This window comes from Babylonia areolata, chromosome 4, assembly GCF_041734735.1.
Source record: "Babylonia areolata isolate BAREFJ2019XMU chromosome 4, ASM4173473v1, whole genome shotgun sequence".
NCBI lineage: Eukaryota > Metazoa > Mollusca > Gastropoda > Neogastropoda > Buccinidae > Babylonia > Babylonia areolata.
In genome coordinates, this window is record NC_134879.1 from 9,724,720 (window position 1) to 9,738,463 (window position 13,744).

At 43.7% G+C, this 13,744-nt stretch overlaps 1 protein-coding gene across 1 annotated transcript in view; it reads right to left on the minus strand.

The window, feature by feature from the left end:
- Positions 1-208: 208 nt before the first annotated feature.
- The window catches only part of LOC143280835 (uncharacterized), a 29,022-nt gene continuing 15,486 nt past the window's right edge, over positions 209-13,744 (minus strand). The window contains exons 8-10 of the mRNA XM_076585545.1: positions 11,288-13,279; positions 8,424-8,530; positions 209-7,735 (exon numbers count right to left, since the gene is read on the minus strand). Coding sequence (XP_076441660.1) covers positions 8,458-8,530; positions 11,288-13,279 — 2,065 coding nt within the window. The 3' untranslated portion in view covers positions 209-7,735; positions 8,424-8,457. The remainder of the gene's footprint in view (positions 7,736-8,423; positions 8,531-11,287; positions 13,280-13,744) is intronic.

A 13,744-nucleotide genomic window follows, 5' to 3' on the forward strand; every position in this document is an offset into this window, starting at 1 on the left:
TTTTTTCTGTTGTGTACAAGTTGTTCCATTTCTCTTCTGCCTTCGTGTTTCTCCAGTTTGAAAGCCAGTCAGGAACTTGAAACATTCTCCTCATATATGTATGTATTTCCTCAGGAATGATTTTCCAATATCTGAATTTCAAATTGCAAGAAAGGCCACCTCCAGATCATCCGTTCACACACACAAAGAAAGAAAGAATGACCATGAAGTCGTTTACTGAAATCAGTTTGCATCGTTCAAATGGGTGTCCGTTTTAAAAATTATAAAACACTGGTTTTGAAATGTCCTGATTATCAGTATCTGCCAAATCAACCAAATGTTCCTTTTAACATGCCAAAACAAAGTGACTCGGGTAAAACGTAATGTAGAAATCTGACATAAAATGAAAATGATGGATCAGATTTCTTAATGTTTAATCTCTGTAACATATATTTTTGGATGGATGTTTTCACATAAACATCACAGTATATCTTTTAAGTCATATAGAATGGATGGAAATGTGACACACATGAAGATTTTTTTTTTTTTTTTTAATCAGTATACAGGTCAAGGTCTTCCCTAATGGAATAACATTTTGATTTTGTTTCAGAGCATAAAAACCTCAATAAAAACTTGCTGATTTCAACTTACAGTTATGGCAATTACTGCACAATTTGATTTTGTAAATTAAAAAAAAAAATTACAATGATGCTCATTGAAGGAATGTTCTTTTTATGATTATATGAATCATGGATTGCAAGTAATATAGAACAATGTTGTCAATGCAGTGTCACCCACAATATCCAGAGCCAGTGAATCTTGAAACTGGAGATTCATTTGTGCCACCCCACCATAAAAAGGTTTGGGTCAGACTTTACTTTCTAAACGCAGACATAGTAAAAATCCAAGTACTTTTCCCAGTTTACAACCTAGCAGTGTACGACCAATTCTAATGCAAATAAAAACTCATTTTATGTTCAATTACTCATGGAGGCGTCACAACATTCGGACAAATCCATAATACGCTACACCATATGCTAAGCAGATGCCTGACCAGCAGCGTAACCCATCGTGCATTGGCCTTGATAGGGGGCTGGGGGGGGAGACAAAACATTGTCGGACATAGCCAAGCCTTGGCCAACAGATCAAGAGGGATTCCTCCAACCCCAACCCCCTAAAAAGTTTACAACCAATTTGTTCAAGACCTTAAGTGTCCTGGGAAGACAGACTTCTTTGCTGGGTGGAGGAGGGATGCTTGGGTGAAGGTTATGGGGGGGTGATAAAAAATTCTTGCCTTATGTAAAGGGAATGTACCTGTTCCCCAGTTATGTATGGTCACTGAAAGTTTATAACTCAATACCAGTCACTGTGACCAGCACACATGGACCATGGGAACATGCTCTCATCAATGAATTGAAGCGAAGCTGTCACATCAGACACATGACCAACCCATCTCTCCACTCAGGGGGTCACAGTGAAACCCCACCCACCCACCCCCCAGAAAAACAACTGTGAATAACCATTAAATTGTCCATTGCAGAAAAGAAAAACCCACAGGGCAGAAAGCAATTAACATAAAAGACAAAAATATCCTGGTACTGTAAAACTTTCCAAAATGTCTTTAAACAACAACAAAAAAACTGTACATCCTAACTTAGAAACAAGCAATTAACCTGAAATGAAACCAGCTTTGTTCAACTGAAACCTCTTTCAAAACTCATACAGAACATGCAAACTGGCATATTTGGTATCCATGGACAAAACGAAAGTGGCAAGAAAACTTGTGAAACCAATAACACAAGAAATACTGTTTTCTTTTGAGGGGATCACTCACAAGCACCAAAATAGACATACAATGTATCAAAATAACAGAGGTTACTCCAATTTCTCTTTTCCTTTAACCAAAATCTAGCAGTACTTAAAAGTAGTAATTCATTTGGAAACAGGGAGGGAATTTGTATTTGAATTGTGTTATGAAAAAAAAATTCTAAAAATGTGTAACCAATTATTCCACAGTGTCAAGACCATAAGTACTTAAAATTCAATGGTGCACATCCTGTCACGGACACTAGAGTGCCATCAACACAGATTTGAGGAGACCTACAAGAAAAGAGAATTCCTGGCAGCCTTTTGTGGGCTCTGTACAGTTATCAGGGGGCTGGGGAAATAATCAACGGATATCACCACAACCGATACAAATCCGTGTGACTTTCTACTTGTTCAAACATGATCATTGGTGCTGTTTGTGCGAGAAACATCAAAAATCACATTGCAAGAACACTTTTGATTCATTTCACACATGCAACAACTCCAGCTTCGAAACTAACAACTCATGTCATGTTACTGGAACAATCTATCACAGCTGGGAAAAAAACAAACCACAACAAATGTTTGGCAGAAAGGATTATACACTACACTCTTTCAAGCAATGCTGCATCTCACAAAACAAAATCATTGAAAAAAAATTCACAAAAAACAACCAGATCATCCACTGAACTGCACACAAAGCCTGCTCCTCACAATGCACACAGTATTTTCATCCATGACCACATCAACGCCTCCTAACAATGCACACAGTATTTTCATCCATGACCACATCAACGCCTCCTAACAATGCCCCTCCCCCCAAAAAAGCCAAAATGATCACCCGACTAGACTTCACATTGCCCTTGCATCAATAAATTTTGAATCCACAGCAATAAACAAGGCTGTCACAAGAGGAGATGATCTAAGCGAACTATCAAAATCTGCTGAAATGCCTACAAATACTTGTCTAAGGAAGATAAAAACAAACCAAACTGAACATAACAAACATACAGCTCCTTTCAAACTCAACCCAACTTCAAAGCTTCAACAGAAAACTCTTTTTTCAGCTGAACAGAATTCTGTTGAAAACAAGACATTTTCATTCTTCCTACTGAAACACCTGACAGCCTCATAATAACTCCCCAATGTATTATACTAAAGCTACTTTTGGCTATGAGGCACTGGTGACCAGACTAACACGGTTTCTTATGTCGCACACAACATTCAAGGGAACTTTTCATCACATTCATTCAACTGCATCTAAACACAAGCAACTTACATATCAACAAAGCATTTTTGCCACAAAAAAAAGACATCCACTGTACACATACTGCAATAAATCCATTCACATTTGCCTGACAGTGCAGCACAAGACTGGACCCAAAGGATTGCACTAGAAGTGAGGGATTTGTGCCATCATGGCTTCTCCCTGAAAGACATGGACAGAAAACTGCTTCACCCTTCTGGCCAACTTCCAAACTCACCAACAGAAAACAAGCATCTACAACAGGTGCAGCTCAAGCACGGCAGTGCATGTTGAAGCACAATCACCAATACACATGATCACTGGTCAGAAATAACACAATTCACGGTTTTGGCCCAGCCCCTAACGCTCGGTGAAGTGCATACTGTGTGTTTGTCCCAAAGGACACATATGAACGCAACATCAATCACACATTTCCAATGCTGAAAATTCCACTTTCTGAATGACATTCATTTTTGTGACGATATCACCTTAGCAGAATGCAACAGCAGTCCATGACATATGAAAAGGGACTTTACTGTGATTTTCCAGACGTGTGCATTGGGACTGAAATGAGAGACTTCCCACCAACGGTAAACAACCTTCAGTTTGTCTTCTTCATAAAGATGTTGATCTGGTTTCCAGTATGACGATGTCTTAATATTCAAGTTACAACATGGTGGCAGCGTGTGGCTACAAATCTAACCAATTAAAACAACAACAAAAATGGTGCTTAAAGTGACTTAAAGTGACTTTTCGAAGCCTAGTGGCTGGCCTACTTGAAAACAACGGTTTTGTAGATTCTGAGACGCAGACTGTACAAGGAAGACAAGAAGGTTCAGGTGAGTAGTCTGATTTATGCCATGGGGCCTGAGGCTGAAAAGACTCACTCAACCTTCACTGATACTGATGGTACCTCGACACTTGAGCAACTCTTGCAACATTTTAATGAATACTTTGTTCCAAAAATTAACATCGTGTATGTGAGAGCATTGTTCTATTCACGAAATCAACTTGCTGATGAAAACATTAAGTCTTATGTATGAAAGCTGTATGAACTTTCAGAAAATGCTAATTTTCCAAACAAGAAAGCAAGCATCAGGGACAGATGTCCTTGGTATGCGTAATACGGAACTGTCAAAAAAGCTACAGTTGCAAACTGACCTTGTGTTGAAGCAAGCTCGTAAAACTACAGCTCAATGAACAAAGACATGCTACTGGTGATGCAGTCACTTGTGAGCCTGTAGGACCTGTTCAACGGAGAGGGGGCTATGGCAATGGATGAGGAGGACAGTCAAGAAAAAGACCTTCCTGTAGAGACCAGCCTCCCAAAGCTTGTCCCAATTGCAGATTCAGCATGGAAAAGAAGCTTGTCCAGCAAAAGGGACACAGTGTTGAGGATGCAGCAAACAGGAAATTTTCTATCTAAAATTACGTTTAAATAACATACTTACCGTGACCCAAGTAGTGCAGACTCCGGCAGGGTCTGACATTCTTGTCCTGTGCAAACTACTATCCGCCTATGCGGAGAAAACGAAAGTACTACAGCCGATAACCTCCCGGAAGTAGGTAACCTCCCCTCTGTCCCCCTGGCTAGTGCCCTCTTTTTCCGGCATACAACCATTTTCAGAAAGTCTACTGTTCATCTAGAACTAGTCAAGTTCATGAGGTCAATGAGATACCTCCCAAGAGCCAACCAGAATTTTCCACACATTTTCTTGGAAGCACTGAACAGCAGTGAAGAACTGCCGTAGCATACAAACCTAATAATTTACGGACGTTCCTTAAGTTTCAAAATTGATACTGGCACTGACGTTTCCATCATATCAAAGAAAGTGTACAACAGTCTATGTCCCAAGCCAAAACTGTGAAAATCAAATGCCATTCTACAGAGCCCCGGAGGTGATCTTTCACACCGAGGAATGTTCCCAGCTCAAGTGAACAAGAATGATCAACAGTCTGTTGCCTTTTGAGTCTTTGTCCTTGTCAACAACTGTGACAGTCTCCTCAGCAGAGATGCAGCCTTACGATTAGGTTTTGTCAAGAGGCTTGACATCTTGTGTGCTCTCGCATTTGGAGAAATTGGAGATCCAGTACAGTGTGATCATGTCAAGATGAGAGTTCAGGAAGACAGTATCCCCTACAACAGTAACAACTGCACCACAGCAAGATGAATACTGTTCCCCTTGATGTCAAAAGTTGAAGAACAACTTCAGCAAATGAAGAAAAACGGAGTGATTGAACGCATCACAGAGCCAACTGACTGGTGCGCCCCTATGGTACCATTCCTGAAGAAAGGAGGCGGAGTGCATATATGTGTGGGCCCGAAGAAACTGAACAGAGTAGTAAAGTGAGAACACTACATTCTACCGACTCTAGAAGACATCACACACAAACTAAAAGGATCAAAGGTGTTCACGAAACTGGATGCAACATCAGGCTTCTGGCAGCTTCCACTTGATCTAGAAACCACAAAACTGATGACATTCATCATACCGTTTGGCAGGTGCTTCTTCCGGCGTGTTCCATTTGGAATCTCCATGGCTCCTGAAGTGTTCCAGCAAACGATGGAAACCATCCTGGGCAACACTGAAGGAGTTGAATGTTACATGGATGACATCCTCATTCTTGTGGAGAACATGGAGGAACATGATAAGTGTCTCACCATGGTACTTCAACGCCTATCAGATGTCGGCCTGAAGCTGAATACAGATAAATGTGAATGAAATCAAATTCCTTGGCCACACCTTCAACAAAAATGGCATCAAGCCAGATCCATCAAAACTGATGGCCATTCGCAATATGAAAGATCCAGCAGACCTTTCAGAATTGAGAAGATGGCTAGGAGTGGTCAACTACCTTGGCATGGTCCTTCCTGACCTGTCAATAATCCTGCAACCAATATATGGTCTCCTCCAAAAGGACTCTCTATGGATATGGGACAGACCACAAACAGATGCAGTGAAAAAATAAAGAAACTACTTTCAGAAGCACCAACTCTGGCATTCTATGATGTCACAAAACTGACAGTGGTCAGCGCTGACACCAGCAGTTATGGACTTGGATGAGTGCTGCTTCAAAATCACAATGGAGAGTTGAAGCCAGTCACATACTGCCCTTGTACCCTAACTGATGCAGAAAAAGGGTATGCCCAAATTGAAAAGGAATGTCTGGCGATGGACTGGGCTTGTGAAAAATTTGAACGCTACCTGGTAGGCCTGGAAACCTTCACAGCTATCACCAACAACAGACCATTGGTTTCTCTGGTGAACAAAAAAGATCTTCAGGAAACATCCCTCAAATGCCAGAGACTACTAATGCATCTGATGCGGTACAATCTGAAAGCAGAATACATTCCTGGCAAGAACATGATAATGGCTGATGCTTTATCAAGAAGCTCTGTATCAATGCAGAACAGCCTCATCTTGCAAGAAGATGTCCAAGGCGACGTTGATGAAATCACCTCATACTGGCCTGCATCTGACACCAAGATCTGTCAAATCCGAGAGTCAACTCGGCAAGATGCTGGTCTGATAGTGGCAGTGGACTACACACAAAACCGTTGGCCAAAACACAAGAAAGACGTAGTCCTTGAAGCAAGGGAATTCTTCACTGTTCAGCAACAACTCAGTGTTCATGATGGGTCACTGCTGAGAGGAGACAGGATGGACATTCCTTTCTCCATGCAACAGGAAATGTTGGACAGAATCATGACGGACACTTAGGTATCTCCAGGCGTCCAGAACAAGCAAACAGGCAGTGTGGTGGCCAGGCATGAGTAGGGACATACAAAACCACAGTTAGGTCCCTTTTCATAAATCATCAACTTCTGTCGCATTCCCTTAGGTGATATCGTCACTTTTTTTCCTTTTCTTTTTTTTTAACCCTTGCAAAGTAGCCTCTTTTCTTTGAAATGAATGAATGTACAAAAGCAAGCAAAATCAAAATTTTACAAAAGAAATGCTGTGCAAAAGAAAAATTACTCTCACAAAGCTCTTGTTCATTTAATACGAATTACTCAAATTTTAAATATACACATATCTAACATGGACATTAACACAACTCAATTATCTTTAGAACCCTTTAACAACAACACAACTGCATCTAGCCATAGACAGCAATGCAGACAGGTTTCTGCTGCTTTAGTATTCCTAGTAACATAATGGGCAGATAAACAGCTGACCAAAGCTGTGTACTAAACTGTTATATATGAATGCAAAAGAAAACAAATAAAATCCTATCATATACACCACAGCCCACAAAAAAAGCCATCTGTGGGATTTTAAATGTTAAAAAACATCACACACCTGAAACTTGGCCTGTGCTCATTTTCAGTGATGGTACACCAAAGTTTAAAAGGATCTTTTGCAAAAGCTTCAATAGTGATGATTCGATATCAGCAGAAATGCTTGGAAAGATTGCAGCAAGAAGAAGAACTCTCCTACCAATGTTCCACACAACACTGTGCATTACATCCCTGGTACCAATGTGCAGAAATATGCCTGGCACTGAACATGACAACAGTAACTCACACAACACACAGTTTTCAATACAGTCACAAAACACAGACACTGTTCAATACAATCTCAGTGTTCAATACAATCTCGTTGGCTGATTGATGGAGGAATAGTAAGATCTCTCTGTTTAGGTGTTGTATGAGACAGGTGTCGTCGTGGAAATCTGCTTCACTTTTTCTCCTTTGTGCATCTGGAAAGAACAAAAAAAGAACAAATGTCATTTTAACTCATATATAAAAGATGCACTGATTGATATCACTGGGGAGGAGAGGGGGTGATTACTGGTCAACCAACCTTTGAATGACTAAAGAAAGGGTCAACTCTGAAACACCCTTCACCTGTCTGCTTGTCTGTCCACTTGTCTGTCTGCCTTTCTGTCTGAACATCTTTCACTGACATCTGTCTCTGTTCCTGCCTCTGTCTGTCTGTCTGTCTGTCTGTCATGTTGGAACAACTGTTCCAAACTCTTCCTGAACATCCCTAACTGACATTCATCTGTCTGCCAGCCTGTCTGTGCATCTTGCTTGTATGTCACGGATCTCAAGGCCTGGTCGATGTTTTGTGTGGCCTGACTTCTTTCTTTTGCTGCCCTAACTCCACAACAAGGTTTTTCAGTCTTCAAGTGCAATGTGAAGTGGTGAAGCATGTACCATGGACCAGTCCACATGTTTTGACACCTCCTTGAAACTGAAACTGAAACTGAAGACCAAACACAGGCCAAAGGTTTAAAGAACTATCCCATAACATTTTCTCAGATTACACACAAAAACATCAACAAAAACCGACAGCACAACAAATCAAGGTAAAACAATTTTTTAAGCAAAGACAGAAAAAGGGGAGACAAAAAAAGCAAGAACAGACAACTGAAGGAAACTAACAGGTGGCAGTGCAGGTGGACTAGCCTGGTGCAAGTTATGGGCTTGATGGCCGCTCGCGAGGACTCGAGCAAGGACTCGAGCTGTTCGCCACTTTGTACCGCCGTCGTCTGCAACGTAAACAACAAAAAAGGGGGGGTCACACTGATCCAACTGAAGTGGACAAAACAGAAGGAAACACGGACAACATACAAACTGTGGAGACCATCACCCGTTTCCCTCTGGATTCTTTGCTCCAGTGAACTGAATTATCATAATTTAACTCCTTGCATGCCAAACATTTTAACAATTTTGTCAATCCTGTGTACGGAGGAAAAACTCAGGGTTTCCACCTAATTACAAAAAAAAAAACCCCAACAGTTCACTACTACTTCTCAAATACAAAGATATCTCCTTGAATTTTTGCACCATGATTGCGCATACACTGTATTTCAAAGAGATAGTAACATCATTTTAATTCCATTGTATAACTCACTCCTGTTTTTATTGTTGTTTTAAATTGGAATATAAAAAAAATTCCTTGAAATTAAGTCAAAAATTCTCTGCTTAACAATTAGTTCTAGGATTCCCGGTCAAATTTGTTTACATTGGGTGCCTGTGGCTGAGTATTCCACCGAGCGCCACCCATCTGTATGTTGGCACCCAGCCAACAGATACCACCCCCTTCCTCCACTGGTGGCAAGCATGACTGACCACCCCTCTCCTCATCCCCCTTCCCTTTCCAAATGCACATGCAGAGTGACAGTGCTTGTGCTGGCGACTGGTTCACATTCACTGTCATTTTACTCCTGGCCTGCTACAAATGCAAAGTGAACAGTCTCAGGCACAAAACTTACATCACTGTTACTTTCACTCTGTGTCATAAAGTGAGTTGTGACTTATCATCATTATCCAAATCTGCACCAGAATCATCACCCTCACCACTACACAGGCTTTCTTCCCCACTGAAAATATACTTCAGAATTTCCTGAGCCATATCTAAAAATGATCTGAGATCAATCTTTGTTTGAGTACACTCATTTGACTAACCATGTCTGCGAGTGACTTTGGAATTTTCAACTGCCTTGGAATTATACACTTTCGTCTAAGTCCAAGGGACATAAACAATGTTCAAACATTCAAGAAGACAGGGAGAAACAAAGTAGGTCGTTTCTCTTTGACGATCAACCGTGAATTGCTGATGAAAACTGGACGTGAGAGTAACGTCCTGTAGGCATGTAACAGTGCAACAAAAGGGATAAAAGTCTCATGTCTGAAGGCAGGCAACAAGTTAAGTAAAATAAAAACACAAACCCAACCAATCACAACAATGAAAAAATAAAAGGATGCAAACACCACAAACCCATGCTTAGCAAAAATTGTGACCTCTTCAGACAATCATAAATAAATTTGTGTATGGCAAAATTATTTACCTCTTCAGATGATTAATATCTAACTTTGTGTATGATAAAAACTGTGACCTCTTCTGGCGATTGATGTCTAACTTTGAGTATGGAAAAATTTGTGACCTCTTCATACAATTGATAATTTTGTTATATGGCCACTACTAGCTGCTACTGCTTGAATACTATAGTCATGCAGAGAAAAAAGTAACAACAACACTCGAACTCACACAGGCATGTCCACATGCACACAAGGGTGAAATGAAACTGGGGAAAAGTCTAATTTACACTGTTTCACACAACATGCATCAGTAGAAGAGACCAAAGAAAGACAACACAAGCTGGACCTGCCAACCGCTGACAAGCGATCATTACAGGGTTCAGTGCAGAACTGGAGACGGGCAAAAAAAAAAAAAAAAAAGACATATCATACAACAGGCTTTACTCCCTACCTGGCACTGTTGAATACTACAACAGGTCTGCAACACCTGATCATGGCTGGATTGAAGGAAGACATTGAAAAAAAAAAAAACACATCACCAACCTGGCACTGCTGGACACCCCAATCACTGTTGGACTGAAGGCAGACACTCAGACATACAAAAACTGGCATTTTCTGAAAAGCTGATCATGGCTGGATTGAAGGCAGACATGGAGATTGGTGGAAAAACAGGAGAAAGCAGAAATAAATACAGACGATAAAAATAAATGTTATGACAACATATATCTGACATAGCTGAACTGATCATGGTTAGATTGGAAGCAGAAATGGAGATGAAATGAAATGAAATGAAATTATGGTGCTTAGAGCCTCGCCGACCACTAAGGCAGAAATGGAGATAGGTGGGGGGGGAAAGAAAGCAGAAATGGAGATAGGTGGGGGGGGAAAGAAAGCAGAAATGGAGATAGGTGGGGGGGAAAGAAAGCAGAAATGGAGATAGGTGGGGGGGAAAAGAAAGCAGAAATGGAGATAGGTGGGGGGGGGAAAGAAAGCAGAAATGGAGATAGGTGGGGGGGGAAAGAAAGCAGAAATGGAGATAGGTGGGGGGGAAAAGAAAGCAGAAAAAGAAAGCAGAAATGGAGATAGGTGGGGGGGGGAAAGAAAGCAGAAATGGAGATAGGTGGGGGGGAAAAGAAAGCAGAAAAAGAAAGCAGAAATGGAGATAGGTGGGGGGGGAAAGAAAGCAGAAATGGAGACAGGTGAAAAAGGACACATATCTAGCATTCCTGAAATCCTGATCATGGCTGGATTGAAGGCAGAAACGGAGACAGGCAAAAAAAAAAAAACAGGAAAAAGCAGAAATAAATACAGATGATAAAAAAAAAAGACAGCACATATCTGGCATAGCTGAACTCCTGGTCATGGCTGGACTGAAAGCAGAAATGGAGACAGGTGGAATAAAAAAAATAAAAAATTTTTTAAAGAAAGCAGAAATAGGGACAGGTAAAAATGACACTGATAAAAAATTAAAAAAAGACAGTTACCTGGCATTGCTGAACACAGATCTGGGAGGGCCAGGGGGTGGGCGTGGCAGGGGGCCGTCCTCGTCCAGACCCAGGGGAGAGAGGCATTCTGGGATGTCCGGCAGTTCCTGCAGGTCCACATTGGAGGCAGACATAGATCGCCTGTGGCCCCGGCGACCCCACCTGCCCAGAACCGAACCTTTCTTCCCACTGCCGCTGTGCAGTGCAGTGTCCACCATGTTGGTGTGTGCCATGTGTTTGGGTTCGTTCACTGCGGCGGCCTGACTGTCTTTGGTGTGGGAGGGTCGATAGAAGTCCCCCCTTTGAACGTCTTCTGCTGAACGACTGGCATCTTTGGTCAGGACTGTCCTACTCTCTGCGCTCACTCCCAAGCCAGTACCATGGCCACTGTTTTCTTTATGATGTTGTAAAAAATTACTAGCCTGAGTATTACCTTTCTTGTCCGAATTGGAGCCTAGGAGGTTGAGTTTCAGGTCAAAGTGGGAAATTTTCTCTCTAAGACTATCATTAGCAACTACATTCTGAACACCATTTTCTACCACACTACTCTGTCCACTCCGACTTGGAATTGCACTAGCACTGTTGGCAGCTATATGTTGAGGTTTTGAAGTTTGAAGGGGTTGGCTTTTCTTGATGCTGTGGTGGATTGGGGGCTTGCCAGTGGCCACAAGCTTTGAGGTCCCCCTGGACGCCTTCTTCTCCTCACTCTCCCGCAACTTGAACAGCAGTCTGGACGGACTCCCAGGGCCCTGTTTGAGAGGTGATCCGATGCGATTGCCAATGTCTTTGGCCAGTTTTTCCGGCATTTTCCTGGGACTGGAGGTGTTGGGTTTGGAAGTGAGGTCATTGCAAAGAGGTGTGGCAGTGTGAGCAGTGCGGTGAGGCTCCTCCTCACCTTTACCCTGCAGGACAAGTGGAGGGGTGTGGGCATCCTCCTCAAACACCTGGGAGTCCCTCAGAGGCTCATGGCAGTCCTTGCTGTCCAAAAGGACCAGCGAGTTCCTGGCCACGCTGTCAAAGTTATCGTCGTCATCCATGGAGGTTTTGGTGGCCAGCTGGCGGGAACGGGACCTGGTCATGCGCGGGAGTCCCTCCTTGGGGCCGGCCTCGTCCAGAGCGTCGTGACTCTCCTCCTCGTCGCTGGAACCCAGTGCCGAAATGCCCTGCCACTGGCTGGCCATGGTGAAGGGGGCAGCACGGGTCGCATTCTCATCACCCCCCTCCTCGTCCTCTCCGTTCGTCCGGCTCTTGTCCTCCGTCTGCATGACGGCGAAGGTGACCACCGCCCGACTTACCTCGTACTTCTCCTCCCCCACCTCCTCCCCCCCCTTCCAGGGGCCCACTTGCTGGGACAAGATACCGCCTGGTTTGGGTAACTTGCCTCCACCCTGCCCCTCCCTGGGTGTGGGTTGTGGGTTGGGAGGTGTGGGGTGGGTGTCCGTCACCCTGTCGGCCATGATGGGTGTGGACGACACCAGGTGAGTGAAGTGACTGTCAGGCTGACTGCTGGACGTGTCCTTCCTGTGGGGGAGGAGGTGGCCCTGCAGACCAGCCCGCAGCAGACTGTCGTGCACACCCTGTATGGCCGTGCTCCTCGCCCTGTCCCCCCCTCTCTCCACACTCCCTTCCCTCCCCGAAGACACCTTGGTGTCCTTCCCTGAGGGTGGCGGCCCCTGACTGGTGTGGCCTGGCGCCGTGTCATGATGTCCCGCGGCCTTCTCCTCCTCGGGGCTGTCCTTGCCTTTCTGCTCCGCCTCGTACTTGCCGGTGGTCTGCTGGGCGTGGTACCTGGCCAGGTGCTTTGTGTCCAGCACGATGTCTCTGGTCCCCAGGTCCCCCTCCTCCACCAGGCGGTTGTCCACATTGGGGTCCACGGGGATGATGAGGTCCTGGGCACCCTTCTTCAGGGGCTCCTCACCCTCCTCCTGGCTCAGGTTCTCCAGGGCTTCAGTGGCTCCATGACCAGGGTCATTGGGGCACAGCACGAAGGGCCTGCATCATACATCATGAATCTTTTATGGGCTGGTTGTGTGTGTGTGTGTATGTGTATGTGTGTGTGTGTGTGTGTGCGTGTGCATGTGTGTGTGTGTATGCTGCATATATGTGTATGCCTATGTGCATGTGCCTGCATGTGTGTGTGCATGCACATTGATGTCACTGTTCACATATGTGGGTTCATGTGGGGTTTTTTCGTGTTTTTTTTTCTTGGGTTTTTTTTTCATGTTTTACACAACCCTAGGGTAGTCTGTCAGGCTTGATCAGCCCATTGGGTCTATGCAAAGATCAGGCATCTGCCCTTTTCTTTCCTTTTTTTTGTACATTAGATGTGATGTTGCGTATATGGATCATATGCATGCTTTAACATCCCCCAACCCCCAACCCCCCCAGTACCCATCCCCAAACACCCCCCCCATCCAATCCCACCCAACCCCCCCAGTACCCATCCCTAAACACACC